Source organism: Cornus florida, unplaced genomic scaffold (genome assembly GCF_030987335.1).
Source record: "Cornus florida cultivar Cherokee Brave unplaced genomic scaffold, ASM3098733v1 CherokeeBrave_3.0.0_Hap2_Chr11, whole genome shotgun sequence".
Lineage (NCBI taxonomy): Eukaryota > Viridiplantae > Streptophyta > Magnoliopsida > Cornales > Cornaceae > Cornus > Cornus florida.
In genome coordinates, this window is record NW_026775581.1 from 131609858 (window position 1) to 131633138 (window position 23281).

Below are 23281 nucleotides of genomic sequence, written 5' to 3' on the forward strand. Positions count from 1 at the left end.
GGTTGGTTGAGGTTTAAATAGTTGTTTGACGGTCAATTACGAATAATCGTACTCAATAATTAACCCTGTATTGTTTGCAAGTTAATTAGTGGTGACGCGTGGCTTAGGAAGCACGCACAGTAAAGAAGGAATAACAGGTGAACATCATCATTATTATTATTATTATTTTTTTTAAAAAAAATTTATATAATTTGACAAGGAATTCATCCACATCGTTCTGTTACTTTGAAGACGACTCGGCACAACCACATGTCATCACATTTTTTTGTTTTTTTTTTTTTAATCGCCGAACATTTAAAATTTAGTATCAGATTTTTTTATCAATTTTTTTTTGGAGAACTATGATAGTTCAAGATTTTTTTGTTCTTATCACGTCACTTAATTAGGTAATTTTATGAATTATTTATTAATAAGTGGGTATCATTTGAAAATGTTGGATACATCAAAAAGATTTTTTTTTTTTTTTTACACTAAAATAAATTATATTTTCTTGGTAATAACAGGCATAATATATTATTAATAGCAGTACTCAATATAATGTATTAGTAATATATATTTATATTTTTTTTTTTAACTTTGGCCAGAAAATACACTCACACCTACTTATTCTGTATTGTTAAATTAAATAGAAAATATATCAAACACACACAACAATAAGGATTCACAAATTTTTATTAAGTTCACTCAAAAATTAGGGTTACATTACAAAAATTAGGGTTGTGTTGTTCAAGGGTTATAGGGATTTCATTATGATGATTGTTGAGGGTGAAATTCACGCGATTCGATACGACACCGTTTTCCTGCAAGGAAGAGAAGAGAAGAGAAGATCGATGAACCTTGATAGCACCGGTATGGTGCCTGCCAAGAGCTCTCCGACGATCAAGTTAGTCCCCGGAGGTCTAAAAAGAAGACAGGGATTTAATAATAGTTTTTTCATTGTAACTTATTCCCAAGTCGTCTTCTTATTTATCGTCACTTCCCTTATTCTTGATGAAGGAATCTCATAATCCTTATCACATGGAACTTATCACATGGAAATCTTATCCTTGATAAGATTTGTTATTATCCCATGAAATTTATCCAATGGAAATCGTTATCCTTCATAACGAAATATTATCTTTCGAAAGTAGAAGAGATTTGGCATCTGGTCAATACTTAGTTGCCTCTATCATTAGATCAAAATAGGTTAGGTTTATTTTTCCCTATCAGTTGCCCCCCATTCCCAAGTTTGCTCGTCTAGCTTTGGGATTTTTTTTTTTTTTGCCCTGGGAACAGTACCCACAGGTACTATTCCCGCGATACTGTTCAAATGAACAGTAAATACTTTTTCTTTTCTTTTTTTCCCTTGCCCTGGGAACAGTACCCGCGGGTACTGTTCACACGAACAGTAACTTCCTTTTTCTTTTCCTTTTTCTTGCCTTGGGAACAGTACCCTCAGGTACTATTCCCGCGGTACTATTCACATGAACAGTAACTTCCTTTTTTTCCCCTCCTTGCCTTGGGAACAGTACCCGCGGGTACTATTTTCGCATTACTGTTCATATGAAGAGTAACTTTTTTTTTTTTTCTTTTTTCCCTACCCTTGGGTATTTTTCCCTTGGGCACTCTTCCATTGGGTAATCTCCCCTCAGGTAGTCTTCCCTTGGGTACTAATTTTAGTACCCTTGGATAATCTTCCCTTGGGTACTAATTTTAGTATCCTTGGGTGACCGTCCCTTGAGTTCTATTTTTGGTACCCTTGGGTACTATTTTTAGTATCATTGGGTATCCTTCCCTTAGGTACTATTTTTGGTACCCTTGGGTAATCTTCCCTGGGGTACTATTTTTAGTATCCTTAGGTACTCTTCCCTTGGGTATTATTTTTAGTACCCTTGGATATTCTTCCCTTGGGTACTATTTTTGGCACCCTTGGGTAATCTTCCCTTGGTAAGGGAATAAATTGTACGAGTTTCACTCAGGTCGCCACTCCTTTAATAAGGGTATTAAATTTTACGAGCTTTACTCAGCTCGTCCCTTTAGTAAGGGATTTTTATTTACTACCCCTTATAGTAAGGGGATAATGATTACGAGATTCATTCAGCCTGGGTACTTGTAATACAGGACACTCATTTACTATCCCTTATAGTACGGGGATATGGATTACGGGATTCATGTAGCCCGGGTCCTTGTAATACAGGACACTTATTTACTATCCCTTATAGTACAGGGATATTGATTACGAGATTCACTCATCCCGGATCCTTATAATACAGGACACTTATTTATTATCCCTTATAGTACGGGAGGTAGTCGTCTTGTCTCTCTAGTAAATAAAGGAAGCTTTAATTATCTCACCTTTCTGTGCAGAAGGAGTAGTCGGCTTCTTGTCCCTTTAATAAGGGAATAATGTGTTGTTGGCCCTTTAAAAATATAAATAGATTATTTTGAGCTTGATATTACCACATAAGTATGTAACTGAAAACATAATATTTTATTGCGTAGAAATTAAGGGTGATCCATCTCATTGGTGATGGTGACTTTATTATAAAATGAAATAACATGTGAAATGATGAACTGAGATGCCCCCAGTCCTTATTTTGAATGACTTAATAAGGTTAATTCCAACTGTGAGACAATTGTTAGTCGGAATGCTTATCTGAGTCTTCCTCACTATATGTCCTATCGCTTTGGCTGAAGAATGATCTCTTATAACTGGTATCATTTTCATCCCTGGTGAGAAGGGCTGACCTCTTTTCGTCATTTCCTTCCTTTCTCTTCCGTGCATTCATGGCGTCTTCAGCGTTCATGTGTTTCTGAGCTCTGATCAACAACTCTGTCATGCTGGTGGGAGGTTGTTTAGATAAGGCGAACAAGAATCTGGAGGTTTGGAGCCAGCCTATGAAAGCGGTCAAAGCCACCTTGTCGTCCATCTCTTCTGCATGCAACATCTCTGTGTTGAATCGGGTGATGTATTCCCGGATCGACTCGCCCTTCTATTGGTTCACTGTAAACAGGCAGGTGGCCGGCCTCCTATGCCTCTGACCTGCAATGAAGTGGCTCACAAATTGTTTACTCAGTTCTTCGAAGGTGTTGATGGTTCCTAGCTTTAACTTATTGAACCAAACTCTTGCCGATCCCTTAAGTGTAGTGGGAAAAACTGGGCACATGATTGCATCTGGCACGGCATGCAAATGCATAAGAGCTAAAAAGGTTTCCAGGTGATCGAGGGGATCATTGGTCCCATCGAAGCTCTCAAACGAGGGCATTCTGAACTTGCTAGGCAATGGATATTTCATAATGACGGGGCTGAACGGTAAGTTGGTCCTTTGTACCAGGCCGTCTATGGCGGCAGGACCTTTTCCTTTCATAGCCCGCATTACATCTTCCATTTTCCCCTTAAGATCCTCGATCTGCAGGTCGAAATAGGTAACTTTCTTTGTCTTTTCCTTAAGACAAATATGGGTGGACCACCTCTTTATGTCGGTTTCCCACCTGGCTTTGTTCCACTTCGGTCTCATTTTAGGGAGGATGATTATCCTACTTTTCAAGATTCTCATTACCTCCGTTTAGATTTAAGAGATCTTGTCGTAGCAAGTTTTGTTGAACCGGTGGAACAAGATGTTGCAGGAGCGCTTCATTTTGCTGGATCAACTGGTCTATACCCTGACTCAGAGTTTGGACCTGCAGTTCCAACGCTGCAAGCCGTGTCTAGTCATTTGGGACGTCTAGGTTTTCACCCGACTGTACCCTTTGACCAGATCCTTACGACGATGTTCCTTCGGTAACCATACCGAATCGCAGACGTATATACCCAACTGAGTAATTAATTGATTCGAGAGAATCGTCGTTCCCACAAACGGCGCCAACTGTTGAGGGTGAAATTCACGCGGTCCGATACGACACCGTTTTCCTGCAAGGAAGAAAAGAAAAGATCAATGAACCTTGACAGCACCGGTGTGGTGCCTGCCAAGAGCTCTCCGACGATCAAGTTAGTCACTGGATGTCTAAAAAGAAGGCAGGGATTTAATAATAGTTTTTCGTCGTACCTTATCCCCGAATCGTCTTCCTATTTATCGTCACTTCCTTTATTCTTGATGAGGGAATCTCATAATCCTTATCCTATAGAACTTATCCCATGGAAATCTTATCCTTGATAAGATTTGTCATTATCCCATGGACTTTATCCAATAGAAATCGTTATCCTTGATAACGAAATATTATCTTTCGAAAGTAGAAGATATTTGACATCTGGTCAACACTTAGTTGCCTCTATCGTTAGGTCAAGATAGGTTAGGTTTATTTTTCCCTATCAATGATCAAAACAATATCAGATACCGAAAGTTCAGAATGAATAAATGTCCTCGCACTAGAGTAACATAACAAGTGTGAAAATTATCAAAATGCCCTCAAAGAATTTGTGAAGTGAACATTGGTATACAATATATATCAAGCAATTTTTTTATGAAAAATTGAGAACAACTATAAAGCACTATTTATAATTTCTTTTCATAAATAAAAATCATTCTCTATATATTTTTATATATACTTGCAAAAAGCTTAAAACTTTTTAGTTTAATTTAAAGGACGAATTGCAATAATAATAAATAAATAAATAAAAAAACCACTCTTAACTATTACCCATTTGCAAGAAACCCCTTGTGAATGTTTTTGGCAAGAAACCCCCCTCAACTATGAGGAGGGGGTGATTTAACGTACCTCCGTTTAACAATTTTGTAAGGTATTTTTTTTATACCAAATTATCCTTATATCTGAGTTAGTAGCTTTAGTTGCGTCTTCATCACGTGAGGAAAAAAAATAAAAAAAATTGGGTCTTCTCCCTCACTTTTTAAGAACTGTGTAAGAAAAGAGAGAACAATATATAAAAATATATATATACACATAGAGGTAGCTCAAAAAATCAACCAAATGGAGTGCAGTTCAATGACCTAGCTTAAAAAATCTTGAATGAAGAAATCCAACAATTCACTTGCTTATGTTAGGAAAATTACACCCACCCTAAAAACAAAAAACAAAAAAATGTGAAATACAGATTAACTAAAACTTATATTATGATTGCAATTGAATACAAATTTTGCTGACTAGTCCCCGGCGTTATAAAAGAATCATCTATTGAGATCATTTGTTTCCATCATTTAATAGCCACGTCTATTAAAACAAGAATAAATAAATAAACAAATACCTCTAACAAAGAACACTATTACTTGTACCGACTCAAGATGCTCTTCCAGACTATACAATATATATATATTATGACCAAAAATCATCAACAAAACTCCAGCGTTGAGTCGAGCACAATCAACAAAAACAATTAAAAAAACCTACCCACTTCCAGTAATTTATTTGACAATTGAAAGCTACCTGTGAAGAGAGATTTATGGTGCAGGAGGAAGCTTTCATCCTATTAATTTATTCCCCAATTAAAAGCACCTTCTTCTATGCTTTTCATTTATCTGTCTATCCCCTCATCATTCCTTGCTTCTTACCTCAATCAAGAACAACAATTGAAAGCCTACCCACAAAAATATCAAGAATTTCATCTTCTTCTACTCTAATAGTTCTCTTCTTCTTTTTTCATTTTTTATTTTTTTATATACTTAATATTGTTTTGGGTCAATGAAAAACAATCAGTTTCAGCAACTCTCATTATATTGATAGAGAGCAGAAGAAAGATGGAATTTTGAAGAATCAATGAAATAGTTTGGTCAGAACTTATTTTTATTTTTATTATTATTTTTTTTCAAGTGGTGTAGACCCAACTAAAGTTACTGACACAAGTGTAAGGGTAATTTGGTCAGAACAAATTGCCTCACAAAATTGTTAAATGGAGGTTAGTTAAATCACCCCCTTCTCATAATTGAGGGGGGTTTCTTGTCAAAAACATTCACAAAGGGGGTTTATTGCAAATGGGTAATAATCAAGAGGAGTTTTTTACAATTTGCCCTAATTTAAATAAAAGTCTACCAAAAATACCTATATCTAAAAAGTATTTTTTTAAATACTCTGTATTATACTAATTAACCCGTCCAAAAAGACAATTTTCAAAGAATAGAGGAGAATGATAAAAACCACTTAAAAAAAAAAAAAAAAAAAAAAAGGTAACAAATTGAGTCATTATTCGTGGTCATAACCCTTTACTTGATCATATTCCAAAAACTATATAATAAATTGGGTAGACTGGTTAGCTCCATATATATATATATATATATATATATATATATATATATATATATATATCAAACACTTAGTTTCTCATCGTAATTGATTGATTGTGATTACCACAAACGAACCATGACACAAATAGCTAACCTTGAAGTGAATGTAGAGATGAAGACCTCCCGAAATAAGTTTTATGGCTTCTTTTCTTTAGGAACAATATAAACTCTTGGTGCAGTTGAGCTCGCAGTGAAATATCTTGGAGTGCCACTCATTTCTACCTGCTTGAAAGCCTCACATTGCAGCCAACTCATCAATAAAATCACACACAGAATCACACACTGGTCATCAAGGTCTCTCTCTTATGCTGGCAGATTATAATTGATCAAGGCAGTGTTGGTTTCAACCTAAATCTATTGGAGCAGTATCTTTGTATTTTCAAAAGGTATAATTGATGAGCTAAATAAAATTTTCAAGTCATTCCTTTGGTCTGTAGCTGAGATGAAATTTACATGCTCCAAAATTGCTTGGCACAAGGTATGCAGACCTAAATAAGCTAGTGGTTTATGTATCCCTAATTTGGAGCAATCAAATAAAGCAGGCATTATGAGGTTCATTTGGGACATACAGTGTGGTGATATGGACAGAATTTGGATTAAATGGTGTCATACACATCTTATTAGAAACATCTAGACACTGAAGTATCCCACTCTTGTACTTGGAGTTGAAGGAAAATACTGCAGTTAAGGCATCCAACAAGGTTATTAATTAAGCATAAGGTTGGAAATGAAGCTGGTACCTCATCTTGGTAGGATGATTGGACTCCAGGAGGACCATTTTGCACCAAATTTTCCACATATGTGCTAAGTGTTGCAGGCATTAATGACAATACCAAACATCACTCAGTCATTGACAGCTCCTCTTGGTCTTTCCCTCAAACCATCACTGCTCAAATCCCATAATTAATGCCCATTCAGCCCCATGTCTAGCTATCATTGACAAGAAGGTTTGGACTGCATCTAATACTGGACACTACTGCTTCAAACAAACCGCTGCCCACTTAGCAGGACAATTTAGTAAGATTCCATGGTATAACTTGGTATGGAAATCCCCAATTATACCCCGCATGAAATTTAACTTGTGGTTGGCAGTTCAATCTAGACTGCTTACTCTTGACAGCAAATCTATGGCTAAACACCAGAATCTGTGTACACTGTGCTCCAACTCATCGGAATCACACGACCATCTCTTCTTCAACTGTCCTTTCATTTCACCATTATGGAGGTATATCAAGGTTAAATGCCACTTCTCAACTGTAATCACGAACTAGAGCAATTTGGTTATGCTTACCAGCCATTTGTGAAAGTCCAATTCTCCCCAAAACATGGTTAGAAAATTTTTCCTCTCCTAAGTGGTTTACCATACTTGGGAATAATGCAACAACTGAATTTTCAAGAAAAAGAATTGTTCACAAAGAATGGTGCTCACCAAGATCAATTCCTGTATCACATCAATTCTTCGACTTGGTTTCCTTAGAGATTGCGCTGCTTCGAGGAGGATACTTGTTGAATGGAATGTCCATCCATCTTGTTGTAAACCCCCTCTACGTCCGCCAGACTACCCAAGTTGCGAGATTGCAGTCCTTAATTTGGATACCAGAATTTGGTTCAGTTGAGCTCAATTAACGATTAATGGCAGTTATTGATTCTCATCTTTAGTTAATTTGGTTAGGCTTCTGCCCTACGTTGCCTTTTGGGCTTGTTTTGCACCGTGGGCTTTTACTTAAAGTTATGTATTGGGCTAAGGCCCCAACTTTATACATATTTAACTTTTTATATCAGTTGTTTTATTTTCCAAAAAAAAAAAAAAAAAAAAAAAAATGAACAGCTTGTCAACATTTTCCTGGGAAAAGTTGAGGGCGTGGAGCTACTTGAAGGAGAAGATAACAATGTAGGCTGCATTAAGCTGTGGAAATATGTACTTGGTCAATGATTACAATTTACATATTATATATATATATATATATATATATATATATATATATTTCATTCTTGGATAGATAAATAAAAGAAAAGACTTATCTACTCGGTCCAATTAATGAGCGGTGTTACACATTTGAATTTTAATTCGAGATTCTATTTTGAATTTAATGTGGCGATAAGTAAAAAGACCTGAACGCCCTCTATTTTAATACATATTACATTTTACTCTTTTATACATTTGTATTCATATTATAACAAATTAACAATTGAAAGAACATGGAAAAACTGATTTCTTTTTCCATTTATAATTTGAAATTATCATTTTAAAAGGTTTTAAGTGAATTATGTAAATTAATATTTTTATTTATGAGAAATAAATCACTTTTATATATATATAAAAAACCTGATCACCCATCACAGAATACAAATAATACCTCTTACAAGTTATACATGTATCACAGAATACAAATAATATCTCTTACAAGTTAAAACCTGATCACCCATCACAGAATACAAATAATATCTCTTACAAGTTATACATGTATCACAGAATACAAATAATATCTCTTACAAATTAAAACCTGATCACCCATCACAGAATACAAATAATATCTCTTACAAGTTATACATGTCTGCAAATTACGATCTATAAGAAATTTGGGTCAAATTGCGAGAGGAATTTTAGTTTCCTCGGTCGCGAAATGGATCTCGGAAGAGATAGCTCGATTCCGAGAGTAAAAGATTTCCAGATTCAGAGTTCTTGGATTCCAATTACTCCAGTGAAGCCCGATTCAACCAAGTCGGAGCCGATCTGCGCAGAAGCACACCGCCTTCTTAGTGAAAGAAGCTGATTCGACACAGAAAAATGCTCGGCTAATTTCCACAAGAAATTCGGACGAGTAGTGGGGTTGCATGTTGGAATTCGAACAACTGTGATGAAAAGAACAGTGATTTCTGCAACAGGGAAGAAGCTATAGCCGGAACATCTCTCGTTCCCGGTGATTTCTCTTTTTCCGATCTTCTGGCCAAACCTAGATATACAAACCTCTTTAGTTTCAAAACACACCTCTCACCTCATGCGGCCAGTTCCGAAGCCAACTCCGATCTCACCACCGCCGTTGATCACACGAAGCTCTGTTCCGGCAGAAATCACTGGCGTGGGCGATGAGGCTTTCTAGCTTTCTGCGGCGCGGAAAGAAAAAAATAAAATAAAAATATAAAGGCATTAGTGATATTTTACATTCATAAATTTTATATATTTTTTTAATAAATTAAAAACTAAAGGTTCATGTAATCTTAAAGAGAACATTTTACTTGTTTTTAATAATTATAGGGACAACTTGCTCCCAAAATAATTCGGGAGCAGAGGCATTACGTAACCATTGTATAGTTCAGGAGTTTTGTTTTTTGTTTTTTTTTTTTTTTTTTCCTAAAAACAATTATCCCTCCATCCTTTCACTCTCTCTCTCTCTATCTCTCCCTCTCTAAACCGTCTCTCTCCACTCTCTTTCTCACTCTACAACAGAGACAAACTTCCTTATTCTATTTGGTCTCCATCGACAACTGCATCGCACTCACGCCTTCAAGCCTACTCCGGTGAGCCGAACAATAAGTAACCGTGCAAGCCAATGAGACTTATCCCTTATCCTTTAACTCCTTTGATTTTAATTACGATTTCACTTTACAATCAACGTACTATAATCAAGTGAGGATTTAATCTTATCCAATCCCAGGGAACATTAAAGTTTCAATTGGGTCTTACTACCGTCATGATCGAATTTGACGTCCTCAAATTTGTGGACGACAACAACAAAAACACTAGCCGGAAATTGTAGCGGCAACTTGGGTCACTAAAATTTGGATTCCAACTTGGGCCACCAAAAAAACTTGGTCCAGAAATCACTGGAAATTGTACGTCATGATTGCTGCAAGTTTGAACAGAGAAACATGGAACCATAAGAGATGAGATTGAATAAATATTGAGGTGCATGGCCATGGCTCTAATAAAGCCAACAGATGGAGTTGCAATTGCAAACCAAGAGTTGTGGTTTGAAGCCGATGGCTGTGGTGGAAGGTGGTGGTAGCCATGATGAAAGGCGGTGGTTGCAACAAAGGAAGATGGTGTCGGTGGTTAAAGACAGTGGTGGTAGTAGTGGTGGGAGTAGGTGGTAGTAGTGGTGGAGGGTGAAGGTGGTTGTGGTGAAAAATAGTTGTGATTTTTGGGTGAGGATTTTTTGAGAAGTTCATTTTTTAAAAAAATTTATTTGGGATAGTCATTTTATAAGGTTAGTTATGAAATGAATTTTCATTATCATTCTATAAATTAATAGTTAAAATAAGCATTTTATTACTGCAAATCAAATAACAAAAGTGTTTTTTTTTTTTTTTCTTTCTTTTCAAAATAATAAATAAAAAATATTATATATGAATTATTAAAAAGATAATTATTAAATATGTTAAGTATTAAAAAGAGAAACGCATATATTGTACGGAGTAACTTTACTTTAACGTGAGCTTGTTATCGAAAAGATCAAATCTTGAAAATTCTCTTTTGGCCTAAGAGATATTGTGCTCGTCCTATGCACTAAAATATATCAATCTGGTGCTCGTGAACGGATGAACACAGAATTAGGACGGACCTATGTACAATTGGGGGTTGGGGTGGTGGAATTTTTATTTATTTTTTATTTTTTATTATTAATATGTCTTACTAAATTGTATTTTTTTTAATTATATATTCCTAAAATATTACTATTGTCCCTCTTTTGAAATTATTAAAAAAAGAGGTAATTTCACTGACACCTCTACTAGTTTGGCCAAATATCAATCTAAAATATCTTTTCAAAATAACTATCACTCACATTTGCTCCGTTTTTCACTCACACTCCAAAAGTTAGTTGACAGGGGTGTCAGACCACTTTTTATATGTAAAAAAGACATTCTTACCCTTTGATTTTGGTTTGACCCAGTTAATGACATATTTACCCTCATTTGACTAACTAAATTATTTTTTTAAGTATTCAAATGACATTTTTACCCCCCCCAACCCACACCCACATCCACACCCACCCACCCACACACACACACACACACACATTACACACAAGCACAGCACCACCACCAACACCGGCGAGGATTCCAATTTTCCTCATATATATATATATTATACACACAAGCAAATCCACTATTGCAGAATTCCAATTTTCACCACCACCAACACCGGTGAGGATTCCAATTTTCCTTATATATATACACACAAGCAAACCCACTATTGCAAAATTCCAATTTTCACCACCACCAACATCGGCGAGGATTCCAATTTTCCTCATCCCCTTGTCCATATAATAATTAGCCTCACTTGCGAGAGTGTTTCAGTTAACCGGAAAATCTGACACACAATAACAGGTGGCCGGAAATTGACCCAACGCCGGAGATAAGGAGAACAATTAAAGGAAGGTGAGATTGTGCGAGAGATACGAATACAGACCTTAGATCTGGCGGCGGAGGAGGGAATGGAGGACTAGTTGGACTTGTCGCAGCCGTTGCTGGGAGATGCGGTGGCGCCGCTCTGTGGGGCTGCATCTCGTGGAGTCGCGGTTTTTCTTCGCCGACGGCTTCGAAAGCTACTGGCGGTGTCCCCAACCGAGCGGCGGAAGCAGTAGTGGCGGAGGTGCGTAAGATTCCGATGAATGCTTCATCGATAACAACAGCTCTGCCACCACCGCATTGTCTGTCAGAGCCGCCGTCACCCAGTCGTCTGATGTCATCGAGTGGTCTTCGTGTTGGAAGGAGAGAGATAAAAGGGGAGGTGGTTAGTTGATTTCAATGGCAAAGAAGGGTAAATATGTCATCTGAATGAGGATAAATATGTCATTTCAATCATTAAATAGTAATTAGGTTATCTAATTCTTTGGAATAAATGTGATTAAAAAATTAGGGGCAAACATGTCTTTTCTCATGTTTTTAATGGAGGCAGTAACGGAAAAGTGAAAATGGACCTAAGTGATAGTTATTTTCGAAAGATATTTTAGACTGATATTTGGCTAAACTACTGGGGGTGTCAGTGAAATTAACCCTTAAAAAAATATCATTTTTATCCCTCACTTGATGTTCCAGTCCGTCCTTGCACAGAATCCCTATGCCCAGGGACTACTATGCCTCACTATTTTTGTCATTCTGATATAAATATTACTTTTGCCTCTCTGAAATTATTTAAAAAATTCAGTATTGCCCTCTTCCCTTAGTTTCTCTGTTGGTTCTGCCTATACCCATGATAAAAGCTAACAAGTAACTTAGTATTTAGATTTTAAGACTTTAAATGTATGCGTATGTATACGTATGTGTATGTGTGTGTGTGTGTATGAGGGGTTTTTATTATAATTAGTTAATTTGTGACAGGAAGTCCAATGGCAGTGAAACTGAAGATCGAAGCAATAGAAGATGAAAATAAATCAATAACCTTCAATGCCCTTGACGGGAATGTTATGAAGTTGTGCAAGAGTTTCAAGATCAAGCTTGAAGTTATTAAAGAAAATGATGGTGCTGGTTTTTTGAAATGGACCATTGAGTTTTGAGAAAGCATACGAGGAGGTCCCAAGTCCTCAAGTTATGGCCAGTTTGCAGCCATGTTATCCAAAGGCTAGCTTTAATTATTGCAGTCCTCTTGCCTACCTAGCTATTATTATAAAATAAGTTCTCTTGGTGGTGAAACTGGGAAGATATAAACATTAACTACCCATGATAAAAGTTGTGAACAAGTATGAAATGAGAAGCACAAATAAAGTTGTGTGTTAATATTTTTCCGTTTTTGCAAACCCGTTATTATTACTAGGGCTTTGAAGTACCAAAAAAATAAAAAATAAAAAGGGTTATAGAAGATACCTGGAACTAAACCATACGATTTGAATTAGTCCATTGGAATTAAAACTAAACCATATGATTATAATTAGTCTGGATCCAAAATTAATTATTTAAAGAGTTAATATATAATAAATTAAGATTTAAATAAAGCAAGTTGAAAAGAAAAAAATAATTATAATTTAAATATTATGTTTAATACATTTTTAAACCAACCATCCAAGTCAAACTCCACGGTCTCATTTCTGATTGGTTGAAATACCAATCATGGAAATCATAATTAATGTGTCTTTCCTATTTTTATTAAACTTTAAAACATAAACCAAATTACCTTTTAAAATTATTTCCTCTTTTCTATATATATAATGTTTATTCTTTCCTTTATAATTTTTTTTTTTTTCTTTCTTTTTTGTCTCTCTCCTCTCTAAATATTCGTGAATGATTTAGAAATAAGAAGAAAAAACAATGGGAGCTTTTCTTCAATTACTTTTTATTTACCTTTTTAAAAAAATAAAATGATAAGAAAGTCAATAAATTCATTAATACACCATCTCTCATTTTATAATATCATAACTACCATTTATACAACTTTTAACTTTTTTTTTACCTTCTTTACTTCATTCACTATATAGATATTTTTTTTAATCCTCTTTTTTTTGTATAAAATAATTTTATTCATTTTATTATTATTATTTTTTTGTCTTGTCAAAAGAAACTTAAAATATTAAACATTAGATATAAGGAGATGAAAGACAATTGTATTATTTGAAAAATAATAATCATTTACTTGTAAAGTTATAGTTAGAATCGACATTTTCATTTAAGATTGTAATGCAAATGTAGAAAAGTATAGTGCGAATATCACCTCCCAAAATAAAACCCTTTCATATGAAAAGATTATTCCCTTTCCTTTTTATTTTATTTTTTCGAATTGTTTCCTTTCATTTTTGTTTGTGTGCAGGGATTCCAACTATCCCTTCTCTCTTTCAAAGTTTCGCAAATTAACTAAAACTCAAATTCTACAATTTTAGTTCAACTAAAACTCAATCTCAGATTATTAACTTTGAAATAAAAAAAAAAAATCTCATATCATTACTTCAATTAAAACTTAAAATGATAAAAATTCAATCCATCAAACGAGTATATATTTATATATTTAAGACAATTGAATAAAAAAGAAATATTAGCCAATTGAAACAAAAAAATAATAATAATAAATAAAAAAATACAATAAAAAAATGAAGAAAAAAGGTTTTTTTTTTTTTTCATATAAATAAAGGGAAGAATCTATAATATGAATTTAGAGAGGAGAAAGAATAAAGATTATATTTATATTTGTATATACATGTACAGAAAAGAAATATAAAGAATTTTAAAAGATAATTTGATTCTAAAAATTTATGTTTTAAAATTTTATTAAAATAAAAATATACATTAATTAAGACTTTCATAATTCATATTTCAATCGATCAGAGATGGACTGCTGGCAGTCACACAACCAACCACTCCTCTTGAAAGTTTTCAATTCAAATTTAATTATAATCACAGTAAAAAAAAAAATACTGTAATTATTCAACTCATAAAAAATGGAGCTGGGTTCGGTTTGGTGGCCCACCCAAGTTCTACTCCCAAGTCCCAACCCTTGCATAAACAAAGATTACACCGTCTCCGGGTTACCACTCTGCACTTATCTTCCCTTTTTCATTTCCTTCTCGCCAAACGCTTAGTTGATAATTAAAAGTTCCCCTTAGGGTAAACAAACTTCTAAGACCCACATTTTCTCACACTTTCACTGATGTCTGAAGAGGGTGCAGGGTCGCAACAGCTCCAACCCTACACGGCTGAATCAGAGAATACAGAGCTTCTACCTCAATCCTCTTCCGGTAACCCCTTACCTACGCTCTCCTCTTTTTCCCGATCTGTTTGGTTGCTCAGAAAATGCAAGAAAAGAGAGAAAAATTGAATCTAATGCCTTGCGTTGTTTTGATTCCGGAGAAAAAAAAGTCAAGGAGGACTTAACTTTATGAACCGGAGTTCCGTAGAACAATGAAGCTAATGTGAACGACAGTAATAGATGCTCTTTCGGTGATTCATGTTACTTGATAGATAGTTTTTTTTTTTTTTTTTTTTTGGGTGAGATTTGCAGATTTCCTTGCTTGGACACCTTTGTCCAAGCAAAACTCTGATTTAGGGTTTCACCTTTTCATTCCTTGATGAGGGCGCTCACTCATCAGTTGGATTGAGCGACGAAACCTCAGGGAGGTCAGTGTAATTTACCCAAAATAAAATGACACAATTGTTCCTTCAAAAAGTAAAACCTAATAAACATGTGGAGAAACAACTGGAATGTATTTGGACTTTGTTTCTTCCAAAAAAAAAAAAGAGAAAAATGAAACTATTAATCTTTCAAAAGTCAAAATCTAATAAACATGTGGAGTATAACAGTACTGTTGAGTGTAACAGTCTTTGTGTTGAGAGTGATTTTTATGTCCATTGCACTATAAATATGTAAGCATGTACAATTATGTGGATATACACATCTTTGCGTCATTTCTTTGCTATTGGTATCCTTGTTGAATATATATGGCTCTGCTATTTCAATGTACAGATTTTGTATAATGCTTTTCTAAACAATTTTAGAAGCTCGAGCATATTTTAAGATATTCTTTTACGTTTTTGCAAAACTTGTTTTAACTTCTGCCCATATTATCTCCAGTGAAATTACTCATCTTTGCTCAATATATACTTTTCTGTAATTTTTCTTAAAAATGTTATTTGTTTCCCAGTGTTTCATAAAGTATAATTGACATATCAAAGTTAATCATCTTTATTCAGCATTATGCTTGTGTAACTCTTTTGAGAAATTTAAATCCTTCCCAATGTTTTATGTGGCCTTTTGAAATCTATACGACATAATTGACTTTTAGAAATTGATCTATTCTGTGTTGGATATGTGTTTTGACATTTAACTTCACGGGGATCCTCGACATGTGCACGACACTTCATGGAGGTGTTCATAACTTAAAAATAAGTTTCATTTTTCAGAAACTTAGCTGACACATCCTAAACACTTAGGCATCTCATATGCTATACAAGTTATCTATAACACAAACACATCCACGAGTTTGTCACATTCATACACTTGGAAACAGTATGAGAAAACCTGAAAGTGTCTGACCTTTTCTTCTTCAACAAAGTGACATAACAAGTCAAGCACGCGATGACACTTCTGTATCCATTTTGTGTCATATCCGTGTTGTTTAATGTCCGTAGTCCCCTATCCGTTTCTATCCTACTTAGGCATGGATGATGATTCTAATATTGTGTGTTTGTTCTTACACATTAAGCTTTTATTTCTTGATACTTTGCATGGGTTGAGTTGCCGATGCGTGAACAATACTATACTTTTTTGTTAATTGCCATTAGAAAACTAAGCAATTTGTATATCTGATGAGTTTACCTTTTAGCGATTCTAATTAATCTAATCTACATAAGAAATTGTCATGGTGTTTATATGTGATTAATCTTGTTACTTATACATGTCCATGTATAAGTATGCTGCTATTCTACACTATCATAGTTGACATTGCATAAGTTTAATGATATTGATTGCATCATTATGTCAGCAGTTTCTATAAATGCTTTATGTAATAATTTAATTGCTTTGATTTTTCTTAGATCTCCAAGAACACTCACGGTACAAGAATCGCTTACAAGAGTACACACAAAAATCTGCTATACAGCTCCCAGTATATCAAACGAATAATGAAGGATCTCAGCATTATCCGAGGTTTAGGTCCACTGTCAAAGTGGATGGATCAAGCTATACATCTCCTAGCACATTTTCTCATCGAAAGGCTGCCGAGCAAGATGTTGCCCGAGTTGCGTTGGAGGTCATATCAAAAAAGACAAAGGATGCACAATGCCCTCTTATTCATGAGGTTAGTCTCATGCATGGTTGTTAAGCTTCTTAAGACACACTGTGTTGTCATGGCATCCGGAAACCAATGTGCAAGACGCATGTGTAAAATAGCACAATACAAGTATATTGGGGGGCAAAGGAACTAGTCAAGATCAAAGTAACGGATTTTTCTGCATGTCAATTAGTGGATTAGCAAAATTAATATGCATCTATCTTTTCAATTTGCATATAAATTCTATTAAATCAATGTATAATAGAACAGTTCAAACTAGCTGTCTTTTTCTTTTTTCATTAATCAGGTGTTTGATTGCATCATTTTACATAAGCTTGTATTAATCAATCTCTATCTTTGCTCCATAAAGACCTACAGTTATTCGCTTTTTTTTTGCGCTTACTAATGCATTTTGTGTCTCTTTAGAATCAGCTCTTTAGAATCAGTGATAAGGTTTTCTAAAGGTTTTGCATGCGAGTACATTTCTTCTTCCTGTCCAATATATACAGATAGTCGGGTGATAAATGTTTCCATTTATCTACTACTCCCTTGACACAGTGCATGTATTCTTAGGTTATAAATTCTATTTAATCAATATATAATGGAACAATTTAAACTAGCTGTCTTTTTCTTTTTTCATTAATCAGGTGTTCGATTGCATCATTTTACATAAGCTTGTAGTAATCAATCTCTATCTTTGCTCCATAAAGACGTACAGTATTCTTTTTCAAGTTGGTATTGAATAAAATGTGACAAAGTGTTACAAAGATCTCCAGATTTAGTGTATTTTAGTTTTTTCTTTACTTATTCGCTTCTTTTTGGACTTACTAATGCATTTTGGTGTCTCTTTAGAGTCAGTGATAAGGTTTTCTAAAGGCTTTGCATCCGAGTACATTTTTTCTTCCTGTCCAATATATACAGAAAGTCGGGTGATATATGTTTCCATTTATCTACTACTCCCTTGACATGGTGCATGCATTCTTAGCTTCAAGTAATGAGGTCTACATGACTCCAAAGCTGTTGTTCACAATGTTTGGTACCCGTTGCATTTGTGTTTATTCCAGCGAAATTGACGAATCCTGTATGAAGTATGTTTATCTCTGTGTTTTTGGCTTGTTTTCCAATGGATTACTTAGCTGGAGTCAATGAACATATTTCCCTGCTTGAATTTGTTTCAGAAATACTGGGCTAACAATTTCCCCCCTCCCTTTGGTGACCATAAAGTTCATTGTGTTCAATCTCTTTCTTCTCTTTACAAACAATTCTTAGTTTTTGTTCTCCATATTCACCTAGTTTTGATTTATTATTTACTTTGAAGTGAATGATAACAAATGAACTATATTAGGAACTGAAAATGAACTTCTCTTGCAAAATAAAGGAAAAAGTGATACTTCTCTAGTTACAAATATTTTGTATGTGTTAAGTAAATACTCTAGTCACCTTTGAAGTGGTCAGAATAATGGTGAATGCTGTTCAATTATCCCAAAATACACATTTGACTCTTCACATTTTATCATTTGTTATCAATTCTCAAAATATCTACACTTGATTCCTTTTTTTAGTTTCCGAGGAAGTATTAGAATCAAATTATGTTTAATTTTTTATTCATTTTAATTATGTGGAAGACAGTTTGCTAAATCTTTCCATTGTTGTTTAAGAGACATAAGGATTGAATGCGAGTGTTCTCTTCCTTTTTTCTTTTTCTTTCTCCCCTTCCCTCCCCTTTTTTTTTTTTTTGGGGGGGGGGGGGGGGGGGGTTGTTGAGTGTATGTGAATTTTAGACATCACTATCCTGATATGACGAGAAATTATGGCAAGCAACCGAAAATACTAGTCATTGTTACTTATTATGTTATTATTGTTGTTTTGTTATTGTAACACTCATATTTTCACCTTTCTAATTCATTACGATGTATTGTATAAATGGATGTATAAGTAGTAATGCAAAAATGAGTTATATTTTCATTTTAGGAATACTGTTTGAGAAGGCTCAGTTATGTTTTATTTTTTGTAGCTTATCCAGGATCCAGTCTTCTGCAAGTCTATCCTAAATGAATATGCATCCAAGATGAAATTGGAGAAACCGACTTACAATACAATTCAACAGGCAGGTTTGCTTCCAGCTTTTGTATCTTCTTCTGTTTTCAATGGTGGTACGTATACTGGTAATACCGGCAAAAACAAGAAAGAGGCTGAACAGTTGGCTGCACGCACTGTAATCCTATCAATTTTGGGTATCCATTTCTTAATTCTTAGTTACAAATTACTACAAGATCTCTCTCTCTCTCTCTCTCTCTCTCTGGGTGTAATTGGCTTGCTGAAAATATTATGCAGATGATTCTAATTTGAGTATGGTTATTTCTGAAATCATAAAGTCTAAATACCGGCTTTATAATGCATTGCATAAAGTTGAGGACTCACACAATGCCTTCATGCCTTTGGTTGTAAAAAGAGGTAATAGTTTTGGGATTCCTTTAAGTAATTAGATAGATGTTGAAGTTGAAGTTCTTGGGGATATTGACAAATGCCTATTAATACAAATTCAGAGACCTGCTCAGGACTGCATCCCAGACCTGCAATCCCAGTTCATGAATTCAAGAAACCAAAACTAGAACCTGATACGTTGCCATTTAGTCCAATTTTATTTGTGCCTCCTGTCATGCCGCAGCCGCTTTATGTTGGTTCAACTTCTGCTACAAATCGGAACCGTAAAAACAAGAAGAAGGCTAAAAAGAAAGTGCGAGTTGATCCTGAGTAAGTACTATTTTACTCTTTATAATACTAATAAAGATGAAATAATGGTGATAATAATATTAATGAATTTATTATAATTATATCTCAAGTTCTGTTATGCTATGGTTTCATTGTTTGCTATTTGGTACTTTTTTCTGCCCTCATGCACAATTTATGTTAGTTTGTTTAAACTTTTATGTAAGCATGCATAAATTGTTTCTGTTCCTTTGAATAAAGAGACAAGTTCAGGTTTAGACTCGGTATGTGATCATCATCATCATCATCCTTGCTTTTGTTCCATTTGGATAGGGTCAACCACATGGATTCTCTTTTTCCATTCCTATTATAAACCATGTCTATTACAATATTTAGATTTTTAAAGTCATTTTTCATCCCATGCAAATTTTGGTCGGCCTCTTTGTCGCTTATCTTCTAGGCAAACAACCCTTCCTCTTCTAAGCATTGCATCTTTGCCACTACATTGTATATGACCATACCTCGTCTACTTTCTCTAATTTTATCACTAATAAAATATAGCTTACCTTTCACCCATTCATTACTAATCTTATCGCTTTTAGTTACTCCTATCATCCATTGTAGCATCCTCATTTTTCGCTACATGCATGCATTGTTCTCGCACGCGCAGCACTCTGCTCTATACCATGACTGACCTAATAACCGTCCTATAGAAAATTTATTTTATTTGATATTTGTTTGTCACATAGGATTCAACTAGTTTACATCACCATCTTTCTTCCCATCTTTTTGTAATATTGGCCCTAGATAGTGAATTTTTTAAATTTTAATTTGAAAAATTTGCTGGAGTGGTCTAGATTTTATGTTGCAAGATTCATGAATTTTGTCTTAGCTGATTTTTTATTTCTGGATGACATATAATTTAAACTAGAGTGTGTCGTTGGAGAAAATTTGATTGATGAATTCTCCCAAAAGAGAAATAAAGGACAACACAAAAAAAAAAAAAAAAAAAAAAATGGAAGATGATAATTGGAGTTACTGCGCACCAATATAATGGGAAAAAGTTATTTGTGGAGAAGGATACTAGAAGTGTTGTAGTTATAAGAAATTATGTTAATTCGCACAAGGAGAATTGGTTTCTTTGTCTTTCTTCCGGAACAAGAGTTTCAGATGTTGTTTTAGGTATTTGTGATTGAAACTTTGATAGTTTGTTAACTTGCAATTTTATTAACTTGATCTGAATGACTGGTGTTTGTTTTGCATATTTGAATTCTTTTTTTTTTTTTTTTTTCACTAATCATATTTGAATTCTTATTGCACAAGAGCACAATGTTAGCGTACCCTCCAGCCCCTTCTCTGTGTGTGTGCATGTGCTTGCGCGCTTGTGTGTTGGAATGGAAATAATGCTCTCATTTTTATGTTGTGTGTGTGACAGTGTAATGTGTTATTTATTTATTTATTTTTTTTATTTTTATTTTTTTTTGTGGTTATATTAGTTGGTTCTTTTAATTCCTTATTTAAAAACTTATTGAAGAGCATTTATTTTGCTTGACTAAACAAATTTACATTACTTGACTGAGCACTTTCTGAAGTGCAGGTTGCCAGTTGCTGTGCTACCTTCCAGCCATGTTCCTCCTTGTTCAGTAGCTCAATGAGAGGCACAAATCTCTCCATGTCCCTTTAGGTAGACCAGCCTCTAGTACTGCATTACTTTATATTGTATCGTTGTCTCTCTTTTAAGCTTTTCTTTTAGGATTATTTGTCTGGTCAGTAGATAAGTTCTGGGAAATTGCAGGTTCCAGTTTGCTGTGCTGCTATGAACAAAGCCATGCCCTTTTGGGCACTCCGTAGAAAGGCCCATATATTTGTTGTGTATATTTTTGTTAAAATGTGGCTCAAAACTTCCTTTTCTTGCTGGACTTGAACTTTTTATTGTGAAATAGAAGATATTCAGCATACCTTGGATATTTATAAACAGTATGTTTGTGGCTGTTTATTGTTAGTTTTGGATTTTAAATAGTATGGTCCGATTTCAAAACCGTTAAAAGTGCTTGGGCATCAATGAGTTCTTGCTTCAGAGCAATTGGGAAATATCTAATGTTTGAGGACTAGGCAATGCCCTTGTTTTGGAGGTTGACAACCCAACCTCGTCTTTGTAAGTTTGGATTAGGCTTGAGTTGAGTTGGGTTAATTAGAAACGATTCTCCAAAAACAACCTGAAGAGTCGTCATGATGAGTTTACTCGGGTTGGGTTTAGCTTATTTGACACCTCTCTTTAATCCTGATCGGGGTTGATGTTTGTTTTGAATTTTTCTAATATAAGCTCAGCCGGAGCAACAATACTTTGTGTCAAGCAATTGTTTTTAGAATACTTGTAGATAAAGCAGCAAACAATTAGTAGTTTTAATTGACTTTTTCTTTGGCTCTATGTAGAAAATAATGTTTGTTTCTTAAAATCTTTATATCCCTTTGAAAACACTTGATGAGACTAGGAGAAATGCGTCTTATTAAGATGAAACTAGACCTAATTAAGTTGCAACTTACAGAAAATTTAAAATTGGTGTCCTCGTTAAAGTGATTTTACTGTTGGGTAATGGGTTAGTGCCTCCACTCATAGGTTGAGCCAGGAAACCATTGGTGGCCACAATAGTAACTCAAATGGCTAACCAATGTCAACTTACTCTTTTAGTTCACCTGTTTTTCAATCTCATGAATTCATCCACGCCCATGTGCATGCTTACGAAAATGTGTGTGTGTGTGTGTGAGAGAGAGAGAGAGAGAGAGAGAGCGGTGCTGTTTGGGGGAAACTTCACTAAATGGTAATTAGGAACTTAAAACTTGTGATTATGAATAGTTAATTGGTTCAGTGTGTGGTCTGAGACAGAGCTATAGAGGTATATATGGATATAATTAATTAGTTAGTTTTGAAAGATAAGAGGAAGCTGGCTTTAAAATGAACACATGGGTTTGTGAGATTATGATCTGTTTCGATAAGGATTTCCAAATACAATACTTTGTGATCAGGAACAACACCACAAAATCTCCTTGAGACAAGGACTTGCGCTTCTTCCGATGCCAGCTTTGAATTTCTCATTGCCTTGTCCACAAAACAAAACACGTGGATGACGATCTTCATGGAGTTTGTGGAAGATATCTATATATTATTGATGGACAATCAACATAAAAAAATTAAATAATTAGTTAAAGTACTACGTATTTATTAGGGGTTATTATATTTTTTATATTAACAAGAGATACATTAACACACTCATAATTGCTCAACTTGAACTATATTATTCTTTAAAAAGTGAAGAAGTATCATTAGATTATGCTGCTTTTGATATGCTGGTTTAAATTTATGACAACAATCATTTTATACAAAGGAAATGAAATCCAAGCCTAAGACTGTACCGAACAACAAGCCAAATATCATTTCATACAAGGAAAATGAAACACAAGCCTAAGACTGTGCCAAAAGCAAAAATAAACATCATTTTGTGTCTTTAATTAATTAATCTGAATTAAACAAAGGAACATAAAGAGGTTTTTTGTACAAACTTGTACCAAAAAGTGTTCTTGAAGATTGAGTTAATTGCTTTAGTTCTAATTCAACAATTTAAATTCACAATAGTGGACCCTCGATAGATATGCTGTTTTGATATCTTA

The 23281-nt window shown here is 34.5% G+C and overlaps 1 protein-coding gene and 1 long non-coding RNA gene across 4 annotated transcripts; one reads left to right on the top strand and one right to left on the bottom strand.

The window, feature by feature from the left end:
* Positions 1-8684: 8684 nt before the first annotated feature.
* LOC132286072 (uncharacterized) lies at positions 8685-10546 on the bottom strand. Its single transcript, XR_009472665.1, has 2 exons — positions 9450-10546; positions 8685-9317 (listed from the first exon to the last, which is right to left on the bottom strand). It is a non-coding gene; the product is annotated as an uncharacterized LOC132286072 (long non-coding RNA).
* A 4105-nt stretch (positions 10547-14651) lies between these two features.
* LOC132284610 (double-stranded RNA-binding protein 4-like) lies at positions 14652-21606 on the top strand. Of its 3 annotated transcripts, XM_059786726.1 has the most exons (7): positions 14652-14875; positions 16671-16933; positions 18921-19140; positions 19241-19360; positions 19453-19660; positions 21213-21299; positions 21411-21606. In XM_059786726.1, exons 1-6 carry the CDS (start codon positions 14788-14790, stop codon positions 21268-21270), a joined length of 957 nt encoding a protein of 318 aa, XP_059642709.1. In that variant the 5' UTR covers positions 14652-14787; the 3' UTR covers positions 21271-21299; positions 21411-21606. The 3 variants fall into 3 exon arrangements, with proteins under 3 accessions (XP_059642709.1, XP_059642708.1, XP_059642710.1); XM_059786725.1 differs by having other exon boundaries at positions 21213-21606; XM_059786727.1 differs by having other exon boundaries at positions 14653-14875; positions 18921-19017; positions 21213-21606.
* The last annotated feature ends 1675 nt before the right edge of the window (positions 21607-23281 follow it).

What these genes read in the sequence shown, in the direction of transcription:
- LOC132284610 (XM_059786725.1), top strand. Translation starts at nt 14,788, where the DNA reads ATGTCTGAAGAGGGTGCAGGGTCGCAACAGCTCCAACCCTACACGGCT. An exon ending in AATGCCCTCTTATTCATGAG is followed by an intron (nt 16,934 to 18,920) that starts GTTAGTCTCATG and finishes TATTTTTTGTAG; the next exon opens with CTTATCCAGGATCCAGTCTT. An exon ending in GCCTTTGGTTGTAAAAAGAG is followed by an intron (nt 19,361 to 19,452) that starts GTAATAGTTTTG and finishes ATACAAATTCAG; the next exon opens with AGACCTGCTCAGGACTGCAT.